This window comes from Oncorhynchus tshawytscha, linkage group LG10 (genome assembly GCF_018296145.1).
Source record: "Oncorhynchus tshawytscha isolate Ot180627B linkage group LG10, Otsh_v2.0, whole genome shotgun sequence".
In the NCBI taxonomy this organism is placed as follows: domain Eukaryota; kingdom Metazoa; phylum Chordata; class Actinopteri; order Salmoniformes; family Salmonidae; genus Oncorhynchus; species Oncorhynchus tshawytscha.
Window position 1 is genome coordinate 52,698,508 of NC_056438.1, and position 27,013 is coordinate 52,725,520.

The following is a 27,013-nucleotide window of genomic DNA, read 5'->3' on the forward strand; positions in this document are numbered from 1 at the left end:
TCGATTCCCATGATTAAAGTGGCTGGAGTAGAGTCAGTGTCATTGACAGTGTGTTGGCAGTAGCCACTCAATGTTAGTGGTGGCTGTTTAACAGTCTGATGGCCTTGAGATAGAAGCTGTTTTTCAGTCTCTCGGTCCTAGCTTTGATGCACCTGTACTGACCTCGCCTTCTGGATGGCAGCGGGGTGAACAGGCAGTGGCTCGGGTGGTTGATGTCCTTGATGATCTTTATGGCCTTCCTGTAGCATCGGGTGGTGTAGGTGTCCTGGAGGGCAGGTAGTTTGCCCCCGGTGATGCGTTGTGCAGACCTCACTACCCTCTGGAGAGCCTTACGGTTGAGGGCGGTGCAGTTGCCATACCAGGCGGTGATACAGCCCGCCAGGATGCTCTCGATTGTGCATCTGTAGAAGTTTGTGAGTGCTTTTGGTGACAAGCCGAATTTCTTCAGCCTCCTGAGGTTGAAGAGGCGCTGCTGCGCCTTCCTCACGATGCTGTCTGTGTGAGTGGACCAATTCAGTTTGTCTGTGATGTGTATGCCGAGGAACTTAAAACTTGCTACCCTCTCCACTACTGTTCCATCGATGTGGATGGGGGTGTTCCCTCTGCTGTTTCCTGAAGTCCACAATCATCTCCTTAGTTTTGTTGACATTGAGTGTGAGGTTATTTTCCTGACACCACACTCCGAGGGCCCTCACCTCCTCCCTGTAGGCCGTCTCGTCGTTGTTGGTAATCAAGCCTACCACTGTTGTGTCGTCCGCAAACTTGATGATTGAGTTGGAGGCGTGCATGGCCACGCAGTCGTGGGTGAACAGGGAGTACAGGAGAGGGCTCAGAACGCACCCTTGTGGGGCCCCAGTGTTGAGGATCAGCGGGGAGGAGATGTTGTTGCCTACCCTCACCACCTGGGGGCGGCCCGTCAGGAAGTCCAGTACCCAGTTGCACAGGGCGGGGTCGAGACCCAGGGTCTCGAGCTTGATGACGAGCTTGGAGGGTACTATGGTGTTGAATGCCGAGCTGTAGTCGATGAACAGCATTCTCACATAGGTATTCCTCTTGTCCAGATGGGTTAGGGCAGTGTGCAGTGTGGTTGAGATTGCATCGTCTGTGGACCTATTTGGGCGGTAAGCAAATTGGAGTGGGTCAAGGGTGTCAGGTAGGGTGGAGGTGATATGGTCCTTGACTAGTCTCTCAAAGCACTTCATGATGACGGATGTGAGTGCTACGGGGCGGTAGTCGTTTAGCTCAGTTACCTTAGCTTTCTTGGGAACAGGAACAATGGTGGCCCTCTTGAAGCATGTGGGAACAGCAGACTGGTATAGGGATTGATTGAATATGTCCGTAAACACACCGGCCAGCTGGTCTGCGCATGCTCTGAGGGCGCGGCTGGGGATGCCGTCTGGGCCTGCAGCCTTGCGAGGGTTAACACGTTTAAATGTCTTACTCACTTCGGCTGCAGTGAAGGAGAGACCGCATGTTTCCGTTGCAGGCCGTGTCAGTGGCACTGTATTGTCCTCAAAGCGGGCAAAAAGTTATTTAGTCTGCCTGGGAGCAAGACATCCTGGTCCGTGACTGGGCTGGGTTTCTTCCTGTAGTCCGTGATTGACTGTAGACCCTGCCACATACCTCTTGTGTCTGAGCCGTTGAATTGAGATTCTACTTTGTCTCTGTACTGGCGCTTAGCTTGTTTGATAGCCTTGCGGAGGGAATAGCTGCACTGTTTGTATTCAGCCATGTTACCAGACACCTTGCCCTGATTAAAAGCAGTGGTTCGTGCCTTCAGTTTCACACGAATGCTGCCATCAATCCACGGTTTCTGGTTAGGGAATGTTTTAATCGTTGCTATGGGAACGACATCTTCAACGCACGTTCTAATGAACTCGCACACCGTATCAGCGTATTCGTCAATGTTGTTGTCTGACGCAATACGAAACATCTCCCAGTCCACGTGATGGAAGCAGTCTTGGAGTGTGGAGTCAGCTTGGTCGGACCAGCGTTGGACAGACCTCAGCGTGGGAGCTTCTTGTTTTAGTTTCTGTCTGTAGGCAGGGATCAACAAAATGGAGTCGTGGTCAGCTTTTCCGAAAGGGGGCGGGGCAGGTCCTTATATGCGTCGCGGAAGTTAGAGTAACAATGATCCAGGGTCTTTCCACCCCTGGTTGCGCAATCGATATGCTGATAAAATTTAGGGAGTCTTGTTTTCAGATTAGCCTTGTTAAAATCCCCAGCTACAATGAATGCAGCCTCCGGATAAATCGTTTCCAGTTTGCAGAGTTAAATAAAGTTCGTTCAGAGCCATCGATGTGTCTGCTTGGGGGATATATACGGCTGTGATTATAATCGAAGAGAATTCTCTTGGTAGATAATGCGGTCTACATTTGATTGTGAGGAATTCTAAATCAGGTGAACAGAAGGATTTGAGTTCCTGTATGTTTCTTTCATATACAGATCTCTGATTCTCGTTGTTGACCAAGCTATGATTTAAACATCCCACTTTGAGCAGGCCTATTGAGTGCACCACACAACATTTTCGAGTTTCCTAACATTTCCTGAACGGGTACATCATTTATTATATCTTTCGATCACACTATTTAATAAACAGGCAGGACAAGATCAATATTAAAGTATTCAGTATATTTGATTTTAATAAAGCATCACAGAGACAAATGTCAATTTAGCATTTAATCAGTTCCCCCACATCAGTGTACACTGTAGAAGAAACTCACATTTAGTGAGAGGTTAACTGTTACGGTGCATGCAGCTTCATGTTATTTATGTTTCTAGTGACACCAAAGAAATACACTGTTTTAAATTCCAGGAGTTAAGGCAAGATGTTCCAATGAAAGTTTACAATTCAAGTACACTTTACTCGAATGCTATTTGAGCCTTTTTCGTATAACAATTGGTGGCCACAGCAATTGGAAGCTATGACTGTGGGTGTTCACATAAGTGACAAGTTGAACTACCACTAAAATCCACCAACATCTCATTGCTTGCTGATACCTTGTCAGATTTTATGTTTGTGCTCCACTGCACAGCGGCAGCTTTTCAAAACCAGGAACGACACGTCCGTGTCACTCAATACCTCAATATAATGAATGATAATAAATGTTTGCGGTTCCTGAATTATGTTCAGTTTTACTCCAGAGGAAAATGTATACAATTGAGATAGAAGCTGGACTAAAAAGTAAACCGCATCGATCAATGCCTTTATCTGTGATCGTTGGTTCCGGACTTCCTCTTGCCAGAGAAAAGATGTTTTGGCTTGAGGTCAAATACATGTCTGTCTGCCTCTCCCTTCTTCCCCTGGCGGTTCATGTCCTTCTGTTGGTTCTTCATCAACTTCTTGGCCTGTTTCGCCATCTATACAGGAAAACATACTTTCAGTAAATTCTCAGCAAAACACAGGTTGCGTCCCAAATGGAACTCATTCATATATAGAGCACTACTTTGACCAGGGCCAATAATAGGGTTCCACTTCAGACAAACTTAATCTTCATAACATCTCCAAAAGCATATGTTTCTTTAAGCCAAGGGACTAACACTCCCCCAATATGCATTGTGCATATTTTTAACACAAACCATTTCACCTGATGACAGGAAGATCTAGCGTAGCCTACACCACATACCTTAGGATCGCGAACACCAGATTGGTCGCGTGGAGGACGAGAGGCACTCTGACTGCGGGTTCGAGAGGTGGGAACGACAGACGCCTCACGCTTACGCTTCTTGGCAACGCCAACGCTCCGGGATCTACGGGCATTCACTGCATAGTGGCTCTGAATGGACATCAACAGCAATGTGTGAATATAGTATCCGGTCTGTAGCTTGTATTAAGACATTGTACTTGACATAAACAGAACTAAATGAAAAGCAACTTACATCATCTTTGCCAGTCATGTCCAGACCAAGGTCTCCCATTTCCTTCTCCAGGGTTTTTCTTTCAACCTGTAAATGTTTAACATTTTGGCCCAGTGATTAGTAAGACCGAAAATAAAACAAGATTAACTTTAAAAGTTCTATGCATATAAACAAGATGTCCATGTCACCTTCTTGACAGTTCTGGGTAGTCTGGGGCCGTGCACATCCTTGTCTTTGGAGCAAACGATCTTCAGCTTCCTCTTCTCTCTGATCTGTTTGGCCAGCTGACGGATCTCCTGCATCTCCTCGTCCTCGCTCTCCTCATCAGTCTCGTACTCCCCTGCCTTCACCTTCAGCTCCTCCTCCTTCTCCAGATCCTCCAGGTTCTGTATGGGCATGAGAGAGATGTTAGGAGGTGGCGGCCATAGAAATAGAATGAATAGAAAAGGCATCCCCATTTAAGTCTATGATTCCATGAAATCACTAGAGGCATTCCCATTCCTGTCAATTATCCCTTTTCAGTCCATGTTGTCAGCTATAGTGGCAGAACTGTCCATCCTATCCATACCGATGAACAATAACTATGGTCACCAAGATCAGTGGTTTCACCCCCCACTCACCTTCATGATATCAGGGTCGATATAATCTGCAATGTTGTGACCCTCCCATATTTCAGGAATCACATCATATTTCTCATCTTGATTCATCAGATCCCAATATTCTGAAAAGAGGAAACATCAAGTATTAGAGAAAATGGACCAAATAAGTTTGCTGATAACCATGTACACAATATCCTTTCAGACAAGCTTTTGATAAAGTTGATGAAAGCGTCAATATACATACTCTGTAGGTCCAGGATATAATCATCTCCCATCTCCACCTCCAGGTCTCTCTCCTGTAAATCAATGATGGAAATTGGTCATTCGTGAAATAATACTTAGCAAGACAGCTAGATCTTTAGAATGCATGTTTACCACAACATAACCCACACGGATTCCATCCAAGGCTCTTCCAAGATAATCCTTCCACAACTGTTACTATTATTAGTATGGCTCTACCGTTTTGCGTTTGGGTGCATCCACCTCCATTGTTTTCCTGCCAATCCGGGCCCCTTCCGGAATGAATGGTGGTCTCGCCTAGTGTTGAGAAAACAGGACAACTCAATTTCACCTGTTCACATTGAAAATGTATATAAACCATTACATTTTTTGTTTTAACATGACCAAAATCATGCTTATGACTTGCAAACATGTTTAACTTGGGCAAACAACAAAGTGTGGAAAGATGGACACATCCACAGAGAGTACAGTGTTTAACCTACCTTCTCGTCCCTCTTTGCAGGCACTGCTAAATGCAATCTGTTGAGCACATCATGCACCTTCTTGCCCTTCATTTTGCCGTCGACACGATGGGCCAGAAGTTTGTCACATGCCTGAAATTGAAGAAAATATATTAGTTATTTGTAGAACATTTTGAAAAATGTGCTACTAGCAAATTGTTAGTAATCAGAAGAGTGGACTAGACTCCTCACTTCTGTTTTCACAGTCATCACTCCCTCCTCAGTCAAAGTGCTGGTTTCAATGACAGAGATGCCCTCTGCAGTAAGGTCAGCAAAGATTTTCTGAGGAAACAAAGTAGGAAACCCTGATAAGCAAGTCCCATCTTGGAAGAGGATGACAAAGTAAACTGGGACAAAAAATACAGCCAAAGTAAAGATAAAGAATATATTAACGAACATGAAAAAAACTACGAACCTGGTCTTCTTCAGTGAGTTCACTGATCTTCTTGACATCACACTTGTTTGCCACAATGAGCAAAGGCTAGAGGGAAAAAATACAATAACATTATCATATTTGCGTGAAACCAGAAACAGGGAACGCCGTCATTTGACTTTAACAGTTAAAAAAAAAAAACACTACTCAAAATGACAGCACAGAAGTGGACACGACTTTTCACTGTGAAAGAGGCTGTATCTATGTTGGTTGGTGATACGGATTCGGACCAGTCCCTGCACTTCGAAAAGCGATGTTGAGGTGAGTGAAATATGTAAACAGCAGATGTATGTTTGGTGTTGTCGATGTTGGATGCTGTGAAACTTGGAATAGCTCTCAGGTGAGCAAGTCCTGTCATGATAACTTGGTTGGTACAGGCGGACACATCAACAGTGGTGCTCAAATGATTGCTCTCGGGCTCAAGTTGCAGGGTATAGCTGTATATAGTCAGCTAACTCGTTATCTTGTTTCTACCGATGTGGAAACGGCCCAAGATGCTTGCTATAGGTAGCTGGCTAACTATACTGAACAAAATTATAAACGCAACATGTAAAGTGTTGGTCCCATGTTTCATGAGCTGATTTATCTCAAATGATGTTCACAAATTTGTTTACATCCCTGTTAGTGAAAATGTCTCCTTTGCCAAGATAATCCATCGACATGACAGGTGTGGCATATCAAGAAGCTAATTAAACAGCATGATCATTACACAAGTGCACCTTGTGCTGGGGATAATAAAAGGCCACTTAAATGTGCAGTTGGGGGAGCGTAAAATTGGCATGCTGACGGCAGGAATGTCCACCAGAGCTGTTGCCAGAGAACTGTTGCCCTTGCCCGGTAATGTGAAATCCATTATCCACTAGATTAGGGCAATTTCAATTGACTGATTTTCTTTTGTGAACTGTGACTCAGTAAAATTGTTGAAATTGTTGCATTTTGCATTTATATTTTTGTTCAGTATAGTTAGTCTGTCAGACAAGAACCTCAGCTGTCACTTTCCCTAGCTAGCAGTACAGACAACCATATAATTAGCCACCGAAACAAAGGCTAGAGTAATGTGTTTATCTGTTGGGATTTGGTTTGTCATGTTTGCTAGGAGGATATATTCATAGACTGCATGAATCAGGCCTTCATGGTCGAACTGCTGCAAAGAAACTACTACTTAAGGACATCAATAAGAAGAAGAAACTTGCTTGGGCAAAGAAACACGAGCAATGGACTTTAGACCGGTGGACAATTGACCACAATTATCTTATCTGTTACTCCTCTCCCTCCGTTACTCTGTTCCTCTAGGGGTTGATCATCTTGACCAACTGAGGAGCTATTACAATGTTGGGGACAGAGGCAGAAAATGGTGGAAGTATGCGATTTGGGGGATGCTCAACATTGCCATCAGAAATGCGTACATTGTGTGGGGGACCCTGCAAAGGTCCCTTCCCAGAAACCACAGGTGCTGGTCCCTGAAGGCATTCCCTTTGTGATATTGTAGAAAGTGAGGAGCCAAGAGTGTGGAACCAGGGACTTGTGGATCGAGTTGTAACTCATTTGAAAGCAGGTTAACTTTGAAGGGCGCAAGAGGGTGTGTGGTGTGCATCCAGAGTGGACGCAGTGTAAAGAGTGGGGGATGTGTAGAAACCTCCTTTGGGTGCTCTATGGGGCTGTGCTTCCAGAAGTTCCATGACGTTCTAGGCTAAATGAAAACACTGAAGTGACCATGTGAAATATGAATGTCCTACAAATCTTTTATTGTCTATGAACAGTTTGTTGTGTTTTGTATCTTCTCTCTTTATCTGTCTCCATCTGGCAGCTCCTGAGTGGCACGGCGGTCTTAGGCACTGCGTCTCAGTGCAAGAGGCGTTACTAGTCCCTGGTTCAAATCCAGGCTAAATCACATCAGACCGTGATTGGGAGTCCCATAGGGCGACGCACAACTGGCCAAGCGTCGTCCGGGTTTGGCCGTCAACGTAAATAAGAATTTGTTCTTATCTGACTTGCCTAGTTAAATAAATAAAGGTTAAAAAAATAATAATATTGAATAATTCTTGTTGCATTCACTGAATTGTTGTCCAAGTAGGCTATTTCTATATTTTGTGTCAGGCCTGGTCTGTACTAAATCTTATTGAGAGGTTACCTACATTTTGTGTCATGCCTGGTCTGTACTAAATCTTATTGAAGGGTTACCTACATTTTGTTGTGTGAAAATGAATAGTTGTCTGCATTTTTACAATGTTACAGAAGTAAGAATAGATGTCAATCAAATAGCCTACTCTGTCGGTTTTGAAATACTTCTGAATTGTCCTCTGGCCACATTTCAGATCATATTTTGATTTATATGAAAATAATATTTATAAGTATAATATATTAAACATGGTACATTTTGAGTGAGTAATTTAGTCAGATTTACTACAATTGAAATACTCTAAGATGTTTTGTTGTGTTGAGTGTTAATCGTTTTCTGATAGTGTCTTTACTCAATGGAAGACAAAATTAGTGTTATTCCTATTGACATGAATGTGGTGTCATTAAATAAGAGGCTGTGTTCTTTAAAACTAAGTTAACTTGTAATTGTCATTTGTTTTTGAGCTGTGTGAGAAAATTAGTTTTATCTTAACTTACTAATCAGTAATCTAAAGCAGCATTCCAGAATTCTATAGGGGTCTAAAGTTTATTTTGTTTTTTTGACATGCCTTGCTCATTTCAGAGAAATAATGTAGCACAGAGCCTCGAGACAAAGGACACTGGACATTAAGAAAGAGGTCCGTCCTAGCCTCACTTGCGACTCTGGGCCTTTTCTATCCTTCCTTGGTGTACCCATGCTTACATGGCCGCAAGAGCCAAGCCCCTAGGCTTCACCCCCACAATTTTAGCAGGGTGCTTTAAAAGAAGGGAAAGGTTTTGACTTTTGACCAAGCTGTTGACTAACTCACAAGCTTACAACTATCGACAATGCTGCTTCCATTAAACATGGTCTGAATAGGCACCCTATTCCTTATACAATCCACTACCTTTGACCAGGGTCCATAGTATAATTGCACTATAATGCACTATAAAAGGGTGTGTCATTTGTGATGCAGTCTTAAAAAGTAATCAATGGTGCCTCCATAACGTGACCTCTGACCTTGTTGGCAAAGAGGGGCCGGATGTTGTTGAAGAGCTCGAGCTGCTGCTCCAGGGTTTGGCCACACTGCTCGGAGACGTCCATCACATAGAGCACAGCAGAACGCAGATGGGCCAGGGCTGTGATAGCCTGCATCTCAATGGTGTTCCTCTCCTCCAAAGGGTGGTCCAAGATCCCTGGGGTGTCAACCACCTGCAGCCACATATGGAGTTAGCAATACACATTAAATGATCCAGGTGTTAATCGTACTCGACAACTCGTGATTGAGAGAGAAGCTAACACTACCTCGAGTACTTTATTGACAGTCTCAGATATTGTGGTAGGGGTTATCCATAACATGTTCAGCGTGGTGCATGATTTCTCATCACAGACCTACAAAGGGTACTTGATGTATCTGTGTTGTGATCTATTTTCCTACCAAGTACAATCTGGTGGAAAAGTGTATGAATATCAAATATTTAACTGTTCCAATCTATTCCAGCTAGAGATAGCTGGCGTGTAAGTGCATTAAAGCCATCTTACCTGCCAACGAAGGTATTTGTAATCCATGTGGCCGACGAACAAGGACTTGGTGGTGAAGGCGTAGGGCTGGACTTCAACATCAGCTCTGGTGACCTGGGGAAGACATGTTGACAAAGCTGAACTCTTTTCTCACACTACTAAAATGTTTTGTATGACCATTTTATCCACGTTCTGCATATGTACCAGGATGTTCAAATGAACCTCAACCCATTTATTTCTAGTTGCCTTTATTTTACCAGGGAAGCCAGTCACAACATTATTTACAACAACCTGACTAAGATTGATACTTCGTGCAGCAATCCAGACAAGAAACATAGTGCAATGCCTCTAACAATTGGTGCTTAAACTTTATTTAAAAATACACCAAACTAATGGATTTGGCATTGGCCATCAGATCAAAGTTCTACAGCTGCACCATTGAGAGCATCTTGACTGGCTGCATCACCGCTTGGTATGGCAACTGCTTGGCACTACAAAGGGTAGTGCATGAGGCCCAGTACATAACTGGGGCTGAACTCCCTGCCACCCAGGACCTCATTTTTTATTTAGCCTTTAACTAGGCAAGTCAGTTAAGAACAAATTATTATTTACAATGACAGCCTACCAAAAGGCCTCATGCGGGGACGGGGGCTGGGATATAGGACAAATACAGGCCTATATACCAGGCGATGTCAGAGTTAGGCCCTAAAAATAGTCAGACTCCAGCCCCCAGGTCATAGACTGTTCTCCCTGCTACTGCACGGCAAGTGGTACCGGAGCACCAAGTCTGGGACCAAAAGGCTCCTGCCATCAGACTGCCGAACAGTTAATCGATTGGCTACCCAGATTATTTACAATGACCCCCTTATTAGTTATTCATCTTAATTGTTTTGCACAGACTCTCTTGCACTGGTTCTATGCACACTCACTAGACTCTACCCACACATACTACACTAAAACTACAACACAAACATGCTGCTGCTACTCTGATAATTATATATCCGGATTGCCTAGTCACTTTTACCCCTAAATACATGTACATACAGTATTACCTCAATTACCTTGCACCTCTGCACTGGTACTCTTTGAATATAGCCTTGTTATTGTTTTTGTGTTACCATTGGCTTTTTTTATTTGGCAAATAATTGTCTTGAGTTAAATCTGCATTGTTGGGAATGGGCTCGTAAGTAAGCATTTCACTGTAAAGTCTACACCTGTTGTATTCTGCGCACGTGAGCAATACAATTTTATTTGGACACTAAAGGTTCTACCAACCATTGAACTGACAAAGAATAACAACAGGAATGCATACCTTGTTGATGAAACTAGACTTGCCCACATTAGGATATCCACAAAGCAGTAGAGTTCGAGTGTTGGGATCAATCGTTGGTAAACGGGAAAGATGCTGGCGCACTGTAAAAACAATAACAAAATGTAAACAACAATGACAGCTGGAGGCTAATGTCTTTAGTATATGTACACCGGAGCCATTTACAGGCATGCATTATGAGGATTATGTGTTATGCACTTTAGCCCGTTACCATATATGTGATTGAATATTATCTGCTGTTGTCTTGTGTGGATGTATCTATGTGTTTTGCAACATAGCTGACTTGAAACATTGTTAACAGTTTCAGGGCCATGGGCCTTTCTCATGATGGAAAAATACAGAATAACATGAAGATAGGAACTGTGCAATGAGTTGGGGGGGGGGCACATTCAGAATGTAGTGTTGCGAGAACAAACGGTCTTTTGTTAGATAACAGGAGCCAGGTGCGAGATAACGGTATCGAGCATGAGCGCATAGATACTCGACACAGCAAGTTACATCTATCAACTGGAGCGCCCGGGGGCTGATACCAGCTCGTACGACAACAATCAACGATAGGCTGGGTGAGTTTAAACCACGCCCAGTCTCTGACAGGCCAGCTTGGAAGCAGGAACTTTTTCTGTCAGGGTATATTTATAATATCTTTGTCAAGAACAAGTCAGTTCTCTGTTTGCCCTGCGAGGTGGGACAGAGAGCCCGTATATACGAAAATTGCATTTACCACTTATTGCTTAGCTAATAAAAAATACATAGTATACAATCTGTGACTAATTGTCATATTTATCCTGATACCAGTTTCGAATTGACGCAAATCTGACAGCATACTTTGCCTTTCATCAAACAAAGACAATAACTAAAAGATCACCTTGTTCCAGGTATTCCAAGCTTTGCTTCTGTCGCTTCATGATGGTGCACATCCGACCCAGAGCAGCGCGCTTCAATTGCTTACAGCGGTACAGAGAATCACCATACTTCATCAGTCGAACATAGTCTTTGGAAACACTGCAACAAGAACACATGAGTGGGACCACTCCAAATTGACCAACATATATGATCAGAGTAAGCAACAAAAAAAAAGTGGGAAGAGTAAGCTTCATACTTGTCAATCAAATTCTTTGCGATGTTGATCTGTCCCAAAGCCAACTTGTAATGGTCTTTGTCATACAAGACATTCATCAAATCTGCATAGAAAGGATGGATATCCTGTGGAAGACCATATTATTCATTAGCACAAAGTGGAACTTGGTAGTGTCTGAATATTACAAGACTTTCAAAGCAATAACATTACTTACGTCCAATTTGGGAAAGTCTGTCAAAATCTGGGAGAGCCGATCATGATAGTTCTGTTGGGTGAATTTCACCTTGCGCATGTAGAAATGTCTGATGCGGTGAATTTGATAATGCTTGTGTACTACTGTCGGAGTCTTCCTTTGGGTTTTCGATAAAGTGATGTCAATGAATTCCTGTGAAATAAATTGGGAACGACAATCAGCACACTGAATGAGGACAATTTAAACTAAATGTATTTGTCCATACTATGTGTTTTACAATAACAAACTATTCACATCGCTAGACACGCATTTGTATGTATACTGTTGACCCCCCCAAAAATAAATGTCATGCGTGGCTTCTCTCCCTTCCCAAGCACAACACGTGTCTCTCTCCAGAAGCAGACATTTAATTCCAACCAGATAAACAGCATGTTTTCGTAATTTAGAGTCGGTATTTTCCGGAGAAACACATCAATAACTTGTAAAACGTGTAAAAACCTACCTTTGAGGTGGGAACCACCATAATCTTCTTAAAATTATAAAGTGCCATTTTTTCGGAACACGTTCGGACACTGACTGCAAGCGGAAAGGACCCAAACCGGATCGAAACAACAAAGATGAGGAAGTGAAGCTGTTACATCAAGAGGAACTCCACGTGAGAAAATAAATGTCCTCACTTTTCTTTACACTGCCCTCTAGTGCTCATATGAAGTCAGGGATGCAAAAATGACACAGTTGAAGTCGAAAGTTTACATACACTTAGGTTGGAGTCATTAAAACTTGTTTTTCAACCACTCCTCAAATGTCTTGTTAACAAACTATAGTTTTGGCAAGTCGGTTAGGACATCTACTTTGTGCATGACACAAGTCATTTTTACAATACAATTCACTGTATTACAATTCCAGTGGGTCAGAAGTTTACATACACTAAATTGACTGCCTTTAAACAGCTTTAGATGTCATGGTTGATGTCATGGCTTTAGAAGCTTCTGATAGGCTAATTGACATCATTTGAGTTGAAGGTGTACCTGTGGATGTATTTCAAGGCCTACCTTCAAACTCAGTGCCTCTTTGCTTGACATCATGGAAAAATCTAAATAAATCAGCCACGACCTCAGAAGAAAATGGTAGACCTCCACAAGTCTGGTTCATCCTTGGGAGCAATTTCCAAACGCCTGAAGGTACCACGTTCAGCTGTACAAACAATAGTACGCAAGTATAAACACCATGGAACCAGGCAGCCATCATCTCTGTCTCCTAGAGATGAATGTACTTTGGTGTGAAAAGTGCAAATCAATCCCAGAACAACAGCAAAGGACCTTGTGAAGATGCTGGAGGAAACAGGTACAAAAGTATCTACAGTATATCCACAGTAAAACAACTCCTGTATCGACATAACCTGAAAGGCCGTTCAGCAAGGAAGAAACCACTGCTCCAAAACCGCCATAAAAAAGCCAGACTACGGTTTGCAACTGCACATGGAGACAAATATCATACTTTTTGGAGAAATGTCCTCTGGTCTGATGAAACAAAAATAGAACTGTTTGGCCATATTGACCATCGTTATGTTCGGAGGAAAAAGGGGGATGCTTGCAAGCCGAAGAACACCATCCCAACCGTGAAGCACTTGGGTGGCAGCATCATGTTGTGGGGGTGCTTTGCTGCAGGAGGGACTGGTGCACTTCAAAAAATAGATGGCTTCATGAGGGAGGAAAACTATGTGGATATATTGAAGCAACATCTCAAGACATCAGTCAGGAAGATAAAGCTTGGTCGCAAATGGGTCTTCCAAATGGACAATGACATCAAGCATATTTCCAAAGTTGTGGCAAAATGGCTTAAGGAAAACAAAGAGAAGGTATTGGAGTGGCCATCACAAAGCCCTGACCTCAATCCTATGGAACATTTGTGGGCAGAACTGAAAAGGTATTATGTTAGGAAGGATGCCTACAAACCTGACGCAGTTACACCAGCTCTGTCAGGAGGAATGGGCCAAAGCTTGTGGAAGGCTACCCTAAACGTTTGACGCAAGTTAAACAATTTAAAGACAATGTTACCAAATACTAATTGAGTGTATGTAAACTTCTGAACCACTGTGAATGTGATGAAATCAAATCAAATCAAAGTTTATTTCCACGTGTCCACGTGCGCCGGATAAAACAGGTGTAGACCTTACAGTGAAATGTTTACTTACAGGCTCTAACCAATAGTGCAAAAAAGGTATTGGGTGAACAATAGGTAGGTAAAGAAATAAAACAGCTATATACAGTAGCGAGGCTATAAAAGTAGCGAAGATACTTAGACACTGGCTAGTCAGGCTGATTGAGGTCGTATGTACATGTAGATATGGTTAAAGTGACTGGGCATATATAATGAACAGAGAGTAGCAGTAACGTAAAAGAGGGGTTGGCGGGTGGTGGGTGACGGGACACAATGCAGATAGCCCGGTTAGCCAATGTGCGGGAGCACTGGTTGGTTGGCCCAATTGAGGTAGTATGTACATGAATGTATAGTTAAAGTGATTATGCATATATGATAAACAGAGAGTAAACAGAGAGTAGCAGCAGCGTAAAAAGAGGGGTTGGGGGGCGCACACAATGCAAATAGTCCAGGTACCAATTTAATTACCTGTTCAAGGGGTCATTTTGACTTGGGGTAAAAACTGTTGAGAAGCCTTTTAGTCATAGACTTGGCACTCCAGTACTGGTAGTAGAGAGAACAGTCTATGACTGGGGTGGCTGGGGTCTTTGACAATTTTTAGGGCCTTCCTCTGACACCGCCTGGTGTAGAGGTCCTGGATGGCAGGCAGCTTTGCCCCAGTGATGTACTGGGCCGTACGCACTACCCTCTGTAGTGCCTTGCGGTCAGAGGCAGAACAATTGCCGTACCAGGCAGTCATGCAACCAGTCAGGAAGCTCTCGATGTTGCAGCTGTAGAACCTTTTGAGGATCTCAAGACCCATGCCAAATCTTTTTAGGGTCTTGAGGGGGAATAGGCTATGTCGTGCCCTCTTCATGACTGTCTTGGTGTGTTTGGACCATTCTAGTTTGTTGTTGATGTGGACACCAAGGAACTTGAAGCTCTCAACCTGCTCCACTACAGCCCTGTCGATGAGAATGGGGGCGTGCTCGGTCCTCCTTTTCCTGTAGTCCACAATCATCTCCTTAGTCTTGGTTACGTTGAGGGATAGATTGTTATTCTGGCACATCGGCTGTCTCATCGTTGTCGGTGATCAGGCCTACCACTGTTGTGTCGTCTGCAAACTTAATGATGGTGTTGGAGTCGTGCCTGGTCATGCAGTCATGGGTGAACAGGGAGTACAGGAGGGGACTGAGCACGCACCCCTGGGGAGCTCCAGTGTTGAGGATCAGTGTGGCAGATGTGTTGCTACCTACCCTCACCACCTGGTGGCGGCCCATCAGGAAGTCCAGGATCCAGTTGCAGAGGGAGGTGTTTAGTCCCAGGATCCTTAGCTTAGTGATGAGCTTTGAGGGTACTATGGTGTTGAACGCTGAGCTGTAGTCAATGAATAGCATTCTCACATAAGTGTTCCTTTTGTCCAGGTGGGAAAAGGTAGTGTGGAGTGCAATAGAGAATGCATCATCTGTGAATCTGTTTGGGCGGTATGCAAATTGGAGTGGGTCTAGGGTTTCTGGAATGATGGTGTTGATGTGAGCCATTACCAAACTTTCAAAGCACTTCATGGCTACGGACGTGAGTGCTACGGGTCTGTAGTCATTTAGGCAGGTTGCCTTTGCCTTTGTTCTTGGGCACAGGGACTATGGTGGTCTGCTTGAAACATGTTGATATTACAGACTCAATCAGGGACATGTTGAAAATGTCAGTGAAGACAGCTGCCAGTTGGTCAGCACATGCCCAGAGCAATCCGTCTGGTAATCCGTCTGGCCCCGCAGCCTTGTGTATGTTGACCTGTTTAAAGGTCTTACTCACGTCGGCTACAGAGAGTGTGATCACACAGTCATCCGGAACAGCTGATGCTCTCATTGCATGCCTCAGTGTTGCTTACCTCGACGTGAGCATATAAGTGAAATTGAGTTCAGGTGCTTGAACACGTCATTTCCGGTCACAACTTGCAGACTTGTTTACGTGTTGCTGTGCTTTTTGTTGCCAACCTATTTTGCTACCTGACAACTTTACGGTTTTTACTTTTTAATTACCGTTTATATTTTTGTTTTTTTCCCCTCAACTTTTTCACTCCGGACACTTTATCTGGACATGGTTCGTCAGGACCTCCAACAGCCGAAGCTAAGAAGTAACATTAACATGATGCCTTCTAATTGCAGTCGCTGTACTCATAATATACAGGAGAACGATCGCCTTACGGCGAGGATAGCTGTGCTACAAGCCCAGCTTCAGACGCAATCGTTAGGCAAGGGTAATTTCAGTGTAGGAAAGGATGAAACAGCGTCTGTGCCACCACTAAGTACAGATAGTAGTATAAATCCCCTGGCACAGTCCCAGCAGCCGGACAACTTTCTCATGGTTTCTGGAAGGAAATGCTGTAGGAATGCTCAACCGGTGTCGCTCATTCAGCCGACAGAAACTTTCAACCGTTGTTCCCCATTAAGCAGCGAGTCTGAGTCAGAGGCCGAGCCTTCTCTTGTCTCTACTCCTCCCGTTACAGGGTCTGAGACGCCGAAGCTTCCCACCATTAGCTCTGACAAATTGAAAACTCTAGTCATTGGCAACTCCATTACCCGCAGTATTAGACTTAAAACGAATCATCCAGCGATCATACACTGTTTAACAGGAGGCAGGGCTACCGACGTTAAGGCTAATCTGAAGATGGTGCTGGCTAAAGCTAAAACTGGCGAGTGTAGAGAGTATAGAGATATTGTTATCCACGTCGGCACCAACGATGTTAGGATGAAACAGTCAGAGATCACCAAGCGCAACATAGCTTCTGCATGTAAATCAGCTAGAAAGATGTGTCGGCATCGAGTAATTGTCTCTGGCCCTCTCCCAGTTAGGGGGAGTGATGAGCTCTACAGCAGAGTCTCACAACTCAATTGCTGGTTGTTTTCTGCCCCTCCCAAAAGATAGAATTTGTAAATAATTGGCCCTCTTTCTGGGACTCACTCACAAACAGGACCAAGCCTGACCTGCTGAGGAGTGACGGACTCCATCCTAGCTGGAGGGGTGCTCTCATCTTATCTACCAACATAGACAGGGCTCTAACTCCTCTAGCTCCACAATGAAATAGGGTGCAGGCCAGGCAGCAGGCTGTTAGCCAGCCTGCCAGCATAGTGGGGTCTGCCACTAGCACAGTCAGTGTAATCAGCTCAGCTATTGAGACCGTGTCTGTGCCTCGACCTAGGTTGGGCAAAACTAAACATGGCGGTGTTTGCCTTAGCAATCTCACTAGGATAAAGACCTCCATTCCTGTCATTATTGAAAGAGATAATACCTCACATCTCAAAATAGGGCTACTTAATGTTAGATCCCTTACTTCAAAGGCAATTATAGTCAATGAACTAATCACTGATCATAATCTTGATGTGATTGGCCTGACTGAAACATGGCTTAAGCCTGATGAATTTACTGTGTTCAATGAGGCCTCACCTCCTGGCTACACTAGTGACCATATCTCGTGCATCCCGCAAAGGCGGAGGTGTTGCTAACATTTACGATAGCAAATTTCAATTTACAACAAAAAAAAAAGACGTTTTCGTCTTTTGAGTTTCTAGTCATGAAATCTATGCAGCCTACTCAATCACTTTTTATAGCTACTGTTTACAGGCCTCCTGGGCCATATACAGCATTCCTCATTGAGTTCCCTGAATTCCTATTGGACCTTGTAGTCATAGCAGATAATATTCTAATCTTTGACTTTAATATTCATGTGGAAAAGTCCACAGACCCACTCCAAAAGGCTTTCGGAGCCATCATCGACTCAGTGGGTTTTGTCCAACATGTCTCTGGACCCACTCACTGTCACAGTCATACTCTGGACCTAGTTTTGTCCCATGGAATAAATGTTGTGGATCTTAATGTTTTTCCTCATAATCCTGGACTATCGGACCACCATTTTATTACATTTGCAATTGCAACAAATAATCTGCTCAGACCCCAACCAAGGAACATCAAAAGTCGTGCTATAAATTCACAGACAACACAAAGATTCCTTGATGTCCTTCCAGATTCCCTCTGTCTACCCATGGGTGCCAGAGGACAAAAATCAGTTAACTACCTAACTGAGGAACTCAATTTAACCTTGCGCAATACCCTAGATGCAGTTGCACCCCTAAAAACTAAAAACATTTCTCATAAGAAACTAGCTCCCTGGTACACAGAAAATATCAGAGCTCTGAAGCAAGCTTCCAGAAAATTGGAACGGAAATGGCGCCACACCAAACTGGAAGTCTTCCGACTAGCTTGGAAAGACAGTACCGTGCAGTACCGAAGAGCCCTTACTGCTGCTCGATCATCCTATTTTTCAAACTTAATTGAGGAAAATAAGAACAATCCGAAATTCCTTTTTGATACTGTCGCAAAGCTAACTTAAAAGCAGCATTCCCCAAGAGAGGATGGCTTTCACTTTAGCAGTGATAAATTCATGAACTTCTTTGAGGAAAAGATCATGATTGATGATGAAAGCAAATTACGGACTCCTCTTTAAATCTGCGTATTCCTTCAAAGCTCAGTTGTCCTGAGTCTGCACAACTCTGCCAGGACCTAGGATCAAGAGAGACGCTCAAGTGTTTTAGTACTATATCTCTTGACACAATGATGAAAATAATCATGGCCTCTAAACCTTCAAGCTGCATACTGGACCCTATTCCAACTAAACTACTGAAAGAGCTGCTTCCTGTGCTTGGCCCTCCTATGTTGAACATAATAAACGACTCTCTATCCACCAGATGTGTACCAAACTCACTAAAAGTGGCAGTAATAAAGCCTCTCTTGAAAAAGCCAAACCTTGACCCAGAAAATATTTTAAAAACTATCGGCCAATATCGACTCTTCCATTCCTCTCAACATTTTTAGAAAAGGCTGTTGCGCAGCAACTCACTGCCTTCCTGAAGACACAAAATGTATACGAAATGCTTCAGTCTGGTTTTAGACCCCATCATAGCACTGAGACTGCACTTGTGAAGGTGGTAAATGACCTTTTAATGGCATCAGACCGAGGCTCTGCATCTGTCCTCGTGCTCCGAGACCTTAGTGCTGCTTTTGATACCATCGATCACCACATTCTTTTGGAGAGATTGGAAACCCAAATTGGTCTACACGGACAAGTTCTGGCCTGGTTTAGATCTTATCTGTCAGAAAGATATCAGTTTGTCTCTGTGAATGGTTTGTCCTCTGACAAATCAACTGTAAATTTCAGTGTTCCTCAAGGTTCCGTTTTAGGACCACTATTGTTTTCACTATATATTTTACCTCTTGGGGATGTCATTTGAAAACATAATGTTAAATTTCACTGCTATGCGGATAACACACAGCTGTACATTTCAATGAAACATGGTGAAGCCCCAAAATTGCCCTCGCTAGAAGCATGTGTTTCAGACATAAGAAAGTGGATGGCTGCAAACTTTCTACTTTTAAACTCGGACAAAACAGAGATGCTTGTTCTAGGTCCCAAGAAACAAAGAGATCTTCTGTTGAATCTGACAATTAATCTTAATGGTTGTACAGTCGTCTCAAAAAAACTGTGAAGGACCTCGGCATTACTCTGTACCCTGATCTCTCTTTTGAAGAACATATCAAGACCATTTCAAGGACAGCTTTTTTCCATCTACGTAACATTGCAAAAATCAGAAACTTTCTGTCCAAAAATGATGCAGAAAAATTAATCCATGCTTTTGTCACTTCTAGGTTAGACTACTGCAATGCTCTACTTTCCGGCTACCCGGATAAAGCACTAAATTAACTAAAGTGGGCTATACTCTTTGTGGGCTATACTCAGCCTTGTCTCAGGATGGTTAGTTGGTGGTTGAAGATATCCCTCTAGTGGTGTGGGGGCTGTGCTTTGGCAAAGTGGGTGGGGTTATATCCTTCCTGTTTGGCCCTGTCCGGGGGTGTCCTCAGATGGGGCCACAGTGTCTCCTGACCCCTCCTGTCTCAGCCTCCAGTATTTATGCTGCAGTAGTTTATGTGTCCGGGGGCTAGGGTCAGTTTGTTATATCTGGAGTACTGCTCCTGTCCTATTCGGTGTCCTGTGTAAATGTAAGTGTGCTCTCTCTAATTCTCTCTTTCTTTCTCTCTCTCAGAGGACCTGAGCCCTAGGACCATGCCTCAGGACTACCTGACATGATGACTCCTTGCTGTCCCCAGTCCACCTGGCCGTGCTGCTGCTCCAGTTTCAACTGTTCTGCCTTATTATTATTGGACCATGCTGGTCATTTATGAACATTTGAACATCTTGGCCATGTTCTGTTATAATCTCCACCCGGCACAGCCAGAAGAGGACTGGCCACCCCACATAGCCTGGTTCCTCTCTAGGTTTCTTCCTAGGTTTTGGCCTTTCTAGGGAGTTTTTCCTAGCCACTGTGCTTCTACACCTGCATTGCTTGCTGTTTGGGGTTTTAGGCTGGGTTTCTGTACAGCACTTTGAGATATCAGCTGATGTACGAAGGGCTATATAAATAAATTTGATTTGAAGTGATTTAGCTCGTCTGGTAGGCTCGTGTCACTGGGCAGCTCGCGGCTGTGCTTCCCTTTGTAGTCTGTAATAATTTGCAAGCCCTGTCAAATTAGAAGAGCATCAGGGCCAGTGTAGTATGATTCAATCTTAGCCCTGTATTGACACTTTGCCTGTTTGATGGTTCATCACAGGGCATAGCAAGATTTCTTGTAAGCTTCTGGGTTAGAGTCCTGCACCTTGAAAGCGGCAGCTCTACCCTTTAGCTCAGTGCGAATGTTGTCTGTAATCCATGGCTTCTGGTTGGGGTATGTACGTACAGTCACTGTGGGGACGACGTCCTCGATGCACTTATTGATAAAGCCAGGGACTGATGTGGTGTACTCCTCAATGCCGCCGGAAGAATCCCAGAACATGTTCCAGTCTGTGCTAGCAAAACAGTCCTGTAGTTTAGCATCTGCTTCATCTGACCACTTTTTTTATAGAACAATAAAAGAAATAAAAGCTGAAATAAATCATTCTCTCTACTAACATGTTCCAGTCTGTGATAGCAAAACAGTCCTGTAGTTTAGCATCTGCTTCATCTGACCACTTTTTATAGACCGATGAAAGAAATAAAAGCTTAAATAAATAATTCTCTCTACTATTATTCTGACATCTCACATTCTTAAAATAAAGTGGTGATCCTAACTAACTTTACTAGGATTCAAATTCAGGAATGGTGAAAAACTGAGTTTAAATGTATTTGGCTAAGATGTATGTAAACTTCCGACTTCAACTGTAGATTACAGTAGGCCTCCAGTACTTTAGAGTCCCATAGAAAAGTATTGAAGAAAGCACTGGCAGTTTGCATCTACACAGTATATTAAACCTGAATGATTCAAGCAGACAAGGTATTATTACTGCGTATATTAGGTATTATTACTGCACTGTTGGAGCTAGAAACACAAGCATTTCGCAGCACCTGCCATAACATCTGCAAATATGTGTAAGTGACCAATTAACTTTTATTTGATTTGAGATAACAAAGACAGGTTGACTGTCATTCCCTCTGGGTCCCCATGTTAGAATACTGCAGTCTATTGGCATCATATCATCCTCCCACAACATCATGGGGCTGATGGAACCACTGATGTTTATGTGTGCTTTATAATGCACACTTATTTATTTTTATTTAACCTTTTTTTTTTATCAGTGAGTCATACTGAGACCAAGGTCTCTTTTACAGATGAGCCCTGAATTACAGAAATGATAGAAATACACACATCAAAATATAAATACAAAATGCAAACAGAAAGCAAACACGGTCATAAAAAACAAACACATTCATCAGTAATAAGGTACTGAATTGCCTAAAGTCACCAGAACATCACATTTAAGAACATTTTGAAGCGTGTTCTACAAATATGGTGCAAAAAAAACGAGAAGGAAATGTACCTAACTCAGTAGAGACCAAAGGAATTTCCAGAGTTAATCATCTATGAGACCGGCTGTGGTAACTCATATGTCTAAAGGTTAGTAATGATGTTGGGTACAGTGGGAGTTTTTGTAAAAGGGCTTTATAAATGAAATCGTACCAATGTATCAACCTATGTGACATCAGATGGCCAACCAACTTTCTGGTTGATGAGTACTAAACCTGTCACCTGTAATATAGCGCAATATCTAATGGCTTTAATTAAGTGGTGGCTGCGTTCACATAGATGATATCAACAGTCTAGGATCGGTAGGAACATCGACTGAATAATCTGCTTTCTACTATAAAATAGCTTTTTAACTACAGTAACTCATCAATATATGTTTTTAAAAGACAGATTTCCATCTATCCAGTCAATATTTAACTCAACCAGAAAAAAAAAATCTCTGTTGATATCACATACATTAACAAGCATTTCACACACATTATCCAGATACTGTTAGCACTTGGTGGTCTATAGCAGCTTCCCACAACAATGGGCATGTGGGGTGCAATGAAATTATATTTTACATATGCCCCCCCTTTCTGCAATCTGTCACATCTAAATACATTATAATAATTTACTTCAAAGTTTTTATCAGAGACAGAACCATTTAACCATGTTTCTGAGAGAGCCTTACTCAAATGTCAAGTGTGTCCATTTGTGAAATCATACTTAGCACATATTACTTACATTGACTTTTTGGTCATTATCTAATCCCTAATCAGATAATTTCATAATAGCCAGCAGCATACCACCCTGCATCCAGCAGCATACCACCCTGCATCCAGCAGCATACCACCCTGCATCCAGCAGCATACCACCCTGTAGCCAGCAGCATACCACCCTGCATCCAGCAGCATACCACCCTGCATCCAGCAGCATACCACCCTGCATCCAGCAGCATACCACCCTGCATCCAGCAGCATACCACCCTGCATCCAGCAGCATACCACCCTGTAGCCAGCAGCATACCACCCTGCATCCCACTGCTGGCTTGCTTCTGAAGCTAAGCAAGGTTTACCCTGGTCAGTCCATGGATGGGAGACGAGATGCTACTGGAGGTGGTGTTGGAAGCACACTTTCCTCTGGTATAAAAAAAAATAAAAAAAATATCCCAATACCCCAGGGCAGTGATTGAGACATTGCCCTGTGTAGGGTGCAGTCTTTTGGATAGAACATTTAACTGGTGTCATGACTCTGTGGTTACTAAAGATTATATGGCACTACAAGTAAGAGTTGGGGTGTAGTAGGGGTGTCCTGGCTAAATTCCCAATCTGGCCCTCATACCATCATGGTCACCTAATCATCCCCAGCTTATAATTGGCTCATTCATCCCCTGTAACTACTCCCCAGGTTGTTGCTGTAAATGAGAATGTGTTCTCAGTCAATTTACCTGGTAAAATTAGGGATAAATAAAACATCTAAGCATCAACTTACATACATTGTGTATATGTAAGGTTGGGAATGTGTAACATGTCACAAAAGATAGGCATGTCCGGGATAATAATTGTTATTAAATCCATACTGACAGTTGTTGAAGACACTTCACAACCACAATAACCTCATACAGGCTGTATCACAACCGTTAGTGATTTTGAGTCCCATAGGGCAGCACACAATTGGTTCATTATTTGTCCATAACTGACTTTCCTAGATAAATAAAAAACATAATAATTAATAGGGTCCTGTTTTTTTATTAATGTTTTACCAATACATTAGACTATATGTTTTTTTACAAGATTGTGGACATCTTTCATAAAGTCCAAAAACCTTATTGTGAGGTACAAACCCTAAAATCAAGAAATTCACACGTGGCCTGTGATACACACCCACAATGTTGATCACGAGTGGATCCGTGAGCCCACTGTGAATTTCGACCAACTGAGGAGCCTGTTTATTGTGGTAGGAGGCGGGAGTTCCTTTCTTGTGACAGCTTTGAGTTCAATGGTCACTTTCCTCCGAAAAGGAAAGGAAAATGCACCTGTGTGAAGCTAGCCACAATAGTGGAATTTGCAGCTTGCCTTCAAAATAAAAGTCCCCCAATGCTACTAATCCAAAAGGGTACAAATGGTGGAATAAAATAAACACATTTAATTTGTCACATACACATGGTTAGCAGATAATGAGAGTGTAGCAAAATGCTTGTGCTTCTAGTTCCGACAGTGGAGTAATATCTAACAAGCAATCAAACAATTCCCCAACTACCAAATACACACACAAATCTAAAGGGGTGAATGAGAATACAGTTGAAGTCCGAAGTTTACATACATCTTAGCCAAATACATTTAAACTCAGTTTTGCACAATTCCTGACACTTAATCCTAGTTAAAATTCCCCGTTTTAAGTCAGTTAGGAACACCACTTAATTTTAAGAATGTGAAATGTCAGAATAGTTGAGGATGATTTATTTCAGCTTTTATTTCATTCATCACATTCTCAGTGGTCAGAAGTTTACATACACAATGAGTATTTGGTAGCATTGCCTTTAAACTGTTGAATTTGTGTCAAACATTTCAGGTAGTCTTCCACAAGCTTCCCACAATAAATTGGGTGAATTTATGATGCCATCTATTTTGTGAAGAGCACCAGTCCCTCCTGCAGCAAAGCACCCCCACAACATGATACTGCCACCCCCATGACTCACGGTTGGGATGGTGTACTTCGGCTTGCAAGCCTCCCCCTTTATCCTCCAAACATAACGATGGTCATTATGGCCAAACAGTTCTATTTTTGTTTCATTAGACCAGAGGACAGTTGTCCAAAAAGTACAATCTTTGTCCCCAAGTGCAGTTGGAAACCGTAGTCTGGCTTTTTATGGCAGTTTTGGAGCAGTGGCTTCTTCCTTGCTGAGCGGCCTTTCAGTTTATGTTGATATAGGACTTGTTTTACTGTGGATATAGGTATTTTGGTACCCGTTTCCTCCAGCATCTTCACAAGGTCCTTTGCTGTTGTTCTGGGATTGATTTGCACTTTTTGCACCAAAGTACGTTCATCTCTAGGAGACAGAACGAGTCTCCTTCCTGAGTGGTATGACAGCTGCTTGGTCCCATGGTGTTTATACTAGCGTACTATTGTTTGTACAGATGAACACGTTACCTTCAGGCATTTGGAAATTGCTCCCAAGGATGAACCAGACTTGTGGTCGACCATTTTTATTTCTGAGGTCTTGGCTGATTTCCCCATGATGTCAAGCAAAGTGGAACTGAGTTTGAAGGTAGGCCTTGAAATACATCCACAGGTACACTTCCAATTAACTCAAATTATGCCAATTAGCCTATCAGAAGATTCTAAAGCCATGACATAATTTTCTTGAATTTTCCAAGCTGTTTAAAGACACAGTTAACTTAGTGTATGTAAACTTCTGACCCACTGGAATTGTGATACAGTGAATTTTAAGTGAAATAATCTGTCTGTAAACAATTGTTGGAAAAATGACTTGTGTCATGCACAAATTAGATGTCCTAACTGACTTGCCAAAACTATAGCTTGTTAACAAGAAATGTGTGGAGTGGTTGAAAAACAAGTTTTAATGACTACAACCTAAGTGTATGTAAACTTCCGACTTCAACTGTATGTACATGTAAGTATATGGATGAACGATGGCCGAGCAGCATAGGCAAGGTGCAATAGATGGTATAAAATACAGTATATACATGTGATATGAGTAATGTAAGATATGTAAACATTATTAAAGTGGCATTATTTAGAGTGCATTGTATAAAGTGACTAGTGATCCATTTATTAAATTGGCCAGTGATTGGGTCTCAATGTAGGCAGCAGACTCTCTGAGTTAGTGATTGCTGTTTTACAGTCTGATGACCTTGAGATAGAAACAGTTTTTCAGTCTCTCGGTCCCAGCTTTTATGCACCTGTACTGATCTCGCATTTGAAAATTGCTCCAAAGGATGAACCAGACTTCTGGAGGTCTACAATTTGTTTTCTGAGGTCTTGGCTGATTTCTTTTGATTTTCCCATGATGTCAAGCAAAGAGGCCCTGAGTTTGAAGGTAGGCCTTGATATACATCCACAGGTACACCTTAAATTCACTCAAATGATGTCAATTAGCCTAATAGAAGCTTCAAAGCCATGACATCATTTTCTGGAATTTTCCAAGCTGTTTAAAGGCACAGTCAACTTAGTGTATGTAAACTTCTGACCCAATGGAATTGTGATACAGTGAAATAATCATTGTTAAAATGACTTGTGTCATGCACAAAGTAGATGTCCAAACCGACTTGCCAAAACTATAGTTTGTTAACAAGAAATTTGTGGAATGGTTAAAAAATTAGTTTTATGACTCCAACCTAAGTGTATGTAAACTTCCGACTTCAACTGTATATATATATATTGTATTCTAGTCATGGCTCATCCTATTTAACTTATTTTTTTATGTTTAGGAACTACGTTTGTATAGTTTTTTTATTGCTAGGTTTTACTGTACTATTGGAGCTAGAAACACCAGCATTTCACTGTACCTACAAAAATATCTGCAAATCTGTGTATACGTGACCAATAAACTTGATTTAATTTTATTTAGCAGAGTGGTTAAGGTTAGGTTTAAAATCAGATTTTAAGAAAATAAGTTGTAGAAATAGGCAGGGTTTAGCATAATTATGACTTTGTGGCTTTGGTAACTAGTGACGACAACTCAGCAGGGACATTTCTAACCCTGTTACTCACACTCCATAGTCAAGGCCATAGGCAAGGCTATAATCCAATATGAATGTCCAATACACACAATAGACTGACAATGGAGGTGATTTCCCCAAGTCAAAGTCTTTCAATAAGAGCTATGATGCTAATATTTGTGTAAACTCTACAGAAATGTAATATGTGGATGTCACTGAGTTGGCTGATACCCCATTTCATGGGTGCCCACTCCATACAATAGATAAGGCTGTACAGTGCATACCGGTTTTTACTGTATGCCCCCATGCAATTATGCAGTCTAATCAAATCAAATGTTAATTGTCATATGCGCCGAATACAACAGGTGTAGACTAATGTGTACATGTACAGTAGGTAGGGGAAAAGTGACAAGGCAATCAGGATAGATAAACAGAGTAGCAGCAACATTTGTGAAGAGTACTAGAGAGTG

The 27,013-nt window shown here is 42.5% G+C and overlaps 1 protein-coding gene and 1 non-coding gene across 2 annotated transcripts; both read right to left on the bottom strand.

The window, feature by feature from the left end:
* Positions 1 to 2,616: 2,616 nt before the first annotated feature.
* Positions 2,617 to 12,495, bottom strand: gtpbp4 (GTP binding protein 4). The gene is made up of 17 exons (XM_024435514.2): positions 12,353 to 12,495; positions 11,872 to 12,042; positions 11,679 to 11,782; positions 11,445 to 11,581; positions 10,562 to 10,662; positions 9,271 to 9,363; positions 8,749 to 8,940; positions 5,613 to 5,678; positions 5,390 to 5,479; positions 5,180 to 5,290; positions 4,917 to 4,994; positions 4,702 to 4,753; positions 4,479 to 4,579; positions 4,047 to 4,244; positions 3,880 to 3,945; positions 3,627 to 3,776; positions 2,617 to 3,360 (listed from the first exon to the last, which is right to left on the bottom strand). The coding sequence occupies exons 1-17, from the start codon at positions 12,398 to 12,400 to the stop codon at positions 3,208 to 3,210; spliced, it is 1,911 nt and encodes a 636-aa protein (XP_024291282.2). The 5' UTR covers positions 12,401 to 12,495; the 3' UTR covers positions 2,617 to 3,207.
* Positions 8,337 to 8,518, bottom strand: LOC112261190. Its single transcript, XR_002955140.1, has one exon. It is a non-coding gene; the product is annotated as a small nucleolar RNA SNORA81 (small nucleolar RNA).
* Positions 12,496 to 27,013: the final 14,518 nt, after the last annotated feature.

Bases quoted from the DNA above. Each gene is read 5' to 3' on its own strand.
- gtpbp4 (XM_024435514.2), bottom strand. From the start codon at position 12,400: ATGGCACTTTATAATTTTAAGAAGATTATGGTGGTTCCCACCTCAAAG. The intron at 9,364-10,561 runs GTATGCATTCCT...TGTCTTCCCCAG, and splicing joins AGTCTAGTTTCATCAACAAG to GTCACCAGAGCTGATGTTGA. The intron at 3,777-3,879 runs GTAAGTTGCTTT...ATGTCCATTCAG, and splicing joins ACATGACTGGCAAAGATGAT to AGCCACTATGCAGTGAATGC.